A 3,034-nucleotide genomic window follows, 5' to 3' on the forward strand; every position below is an offset into this window, starting at 1 on the left:
CTGGTTCCAGCACGCAGCTTTCACCCCACTGCTGGAGGAACCAGCTGGGATACGGGGTTATTCTACAGTTTCTACCAGGCTCTGCAGATGGGGCTGACCTGGTCATTTCCAGGAGAAAGCACACATTTTTTGTGCAGAGCAGTGCTCACCCTGGGAATTAACCGCTTGTTCTGTAATGCTGTAGCAAAGGTGCCGGCTGCTCCCCCATTCTGCAAACCCGGCTGCCCACAGCCAGCAGCAGAGATCTTGTTTTCAAGGTGCCAATGAAGGGCAGCACTGACGGTTAGCCAGCCCCGACCCTACGCGGGGGCTGTTCCCCACGCCTCTGCCTGGCTCCAAACCATGGCACAGGGCACAGCACTGCCTGGCAGGAGGAGCAGCGTGGGCGCACGGGGCTCCACGCCACGCCTTGGCAGCCTGGACGTGCAGCGAGGCCCCAGCACCCTCTGAGAGGGTGCTGGGGCCTCAGTACGGCTCCAGGAGGAGTGGGGTCCGGGGAAGGACCCGGTTCTGCCCTCATGAGCATCCCAGCAAAGCAGGAACGAGGCTCTTCCAGCAGTGGGGATACACCATCAGCCAGAGGAGAATCGGCCCGGGTGCTTTTTGTGGCACTTGGTAAGTACTAGTTTTAGTGCAACAAGTAATTGAAATGACTGGTGCAAATGAAGTTTCTGCACAGAGTTCCTTTGCAGCATAACTGGCTTTATTCCTCCCCCACACACATACCAGAGTGCAGCAACTGCACGCTTCCTGAATTCACCAGATCTGATGCTGCTGTTTGGGCAAAACTAGAAGCCAGGGCAGGAGAAATCAAACCTACGGGTTTGTTCTGGTGCTGCTGGGTTTTGTGAGCCACCCCTCCCGCTCAGCTGGCCGGGGCAGGAGGTGCTGGTCCTGCCTGCCTGGCTGCGAGGCGCATTCTGGCAGCGAAATGTCAACACGAAGCACCCCATCACCCCATGGAGCCCCACTTCCTCTGCCTCCTCCTCCTCCCAACCGGCCCCTGGGCCCCTCGGTGTAAAGCGGGGAGAGCCCAAGTGCAACCTGAGGTGATGTGGTGACAGGCCACTAAGGTTTCGGAGCCGGAATCATGGGGTGACTTGGGCTGCAACCCCCACAGTGCAAGAGTCTTGCACTCAGAGGCTGAGCCTCCAGCCCCAAGTGAGTTTTGGGTCTCTAATGGTGATTCACATCTCAAAAGACAGAGCTTTTTTCCTGATTTCGCGGTTCTACTTATCGCTTTCTTCCTGCTCCCACTGGAAATCTTGGCCCGTCATTTGGTAAAACATGACATTGAAGGGTTTGTAAAACTTCCGCAGTCTGTGGATGACATCCGGGTCTATTTGGGGGTGAGTTCGACCCTTGGACTTGCCCAAGCATCGGGGAGCACTGCTGTCCTCTGGCTTCTTTAGACAGGGGAACCCCTTGGTTTTATTAAAATAAAAGTGTTTCTCTGCCACAATCCTCTTAAGGCCTAGGAAATCCTGGACCTTGGCCATCTCCCCGGCCGGGTCAGTGATGAGCCTCTCGCCACTGACAAAAAGGATTTGGGAGAGGGGGAAGTACTGGAGCCAGTTCTCCAGGTGCAAGGCGTAGATCCCGATGCGGATCGCACTCCAGGAGGCATCGATCAGTCCCAGGGTCCGGTTCTTGAAGGCCAGCACCTCAAAGGTGGGGATCTCCGGCTTCTTGGAGAGTGTTTGCGTGTAGTCTGAGATGGCCCGAGTGACCGGGTTCCTCACCACCACGATCAGCTTCGTGTCCTTGGCCATGGAGTGAATGCGCCTGGGGGCCTCGTTGGTCACAAAGTAGCTGGGGGTCTTCTCCATGGTGATCTGCCCCTCCAGTGTCTTGGGCATCACGTTCCTGCGCAGAAGCAGAGGAGGGGTGGTTAGCAAGGGGCCGGCACAGGCAGACACTTCAGTGTCCCTGCTGCCCCAAGCAGGTGTTGGTGGGACGTTTGGGAGAAGGGATGCTGCCACACCGGCAGGCCCCAGGGACCAAAGCACTTTGGGCTTTGCTGCTTCTCAGACCCTGGACACGGTGGGAGCTTGAAGCGTTCAGTCAGCCTCGGTTACACATTATACAGTCAAATCGCCATCGGCACAAAACGCGACCAAAGCACTGTGGGCTTTGCTGCTTCTCAGACCCTGGACACGGTGGGCGCTTGAAGCGTTCAGTCAGCCTCGGTTACACATTATACAGTCAATTCGCCATAGGCATATGTAGACAAAAGTTAATTGACAATAAACCTGCACAATACCTGTCTGTTCAGCAAGCCATCTGCTTCCATTTGCTCAATTAAGCCTATTCACTTCAGAGCCTTGTACCGGAGTGGTGCCGTTTGGATTACACGAGACCTTTTTGTTATGATGACATGCTTTTAAATGTCTCAGATTATACAGTCAATTCGCCATAGGCATATGTAGACAAAAGTTAATTGACAATAAACCTGCACAATACCTGTCTGTTCAGCAAGCCATCTGCTTCCATTTGCTCAATTAAGCCTATTCACTTCAGAGCCTTGTACCGGAGTGGTGCCGTTTGGATTACACGAGACCTTTTTGTTATGATGACATGCTTTTAAATGTCTCAGCTAATAAAACTTAATACAGAATAAGATCCCTTGCTTCTAGTACAATAATTAAATTTATTTACTATCTTGTGTGTGAGAAAGAATGACTTTTCTTTTATCTCTAATTCACATGCTCTGTCAATAATTAATCGCTGCTGGGTTTTGAGCTTCCTGTGCAAGCACTTTTATTAGCCAAAAGGAATTTGCCTACTGGATAAATTAGCATGTAGCAAGAGTTTCCTGGATAGCGTATTACCATATTGTAAAACGAGACTGCAGCGCGATAGCATTTGTATCTAAGAAACTGAAGAGGTAAATGCTTGTCCCAGCTGCCCCCAGTTACGATTATCATAGAGAGCTGGGAGGTATTTAACGATGTCCCTTGCAAGAGCACTTGGCTGCGCTCACACCTCCTCAGCCGCTGGGTGCTGTCGAGGCTGGGGGGCAGCGCCACGAGCA

General features: G+C 52.8%; 1 protein-coding gene across 1 annotated transcript; it reads right to left on the reverse strand.

Moving 5' to 3' along the window:
• Positions 1 to 1,229: 1,229 nt before the first annotated feature.
• LOC104502210 (heparan sulfate glucosamine 3-O-sulfotransferase 4) lies at positions 1,230 to 1,866 on the reverse strand (the record flags this gene model as incomplete). The annotated part of the gene is made up of 1 exon (XM_010146150.1): positions 1,230 to 1,866. A coding segment is annotated over one exon (637 nt), but the record flags the coding sequence as incomplete, so codon positions are not given.
• Between the last annotated feature and the right edge of the window lie 1,168 nt (positions 1,867 to 3,034).

This window comes from Buceros rhinoceros, unplaced genomic scaffold (assembly GCF_000710305.1).
Source record: "Buceros rhinoceros silvestris isolate BGI_N320 unplaced genomic scaffold, ASM71030v1 scaffold8992, whole genome shotgun sequence".
NCBI classification, from domain to species: Eukaryota; Metazoa; Chordata; class Aves; order Bucerotiformes; family Bucerotidae; genus Buceros; species Buceros rhinoceros.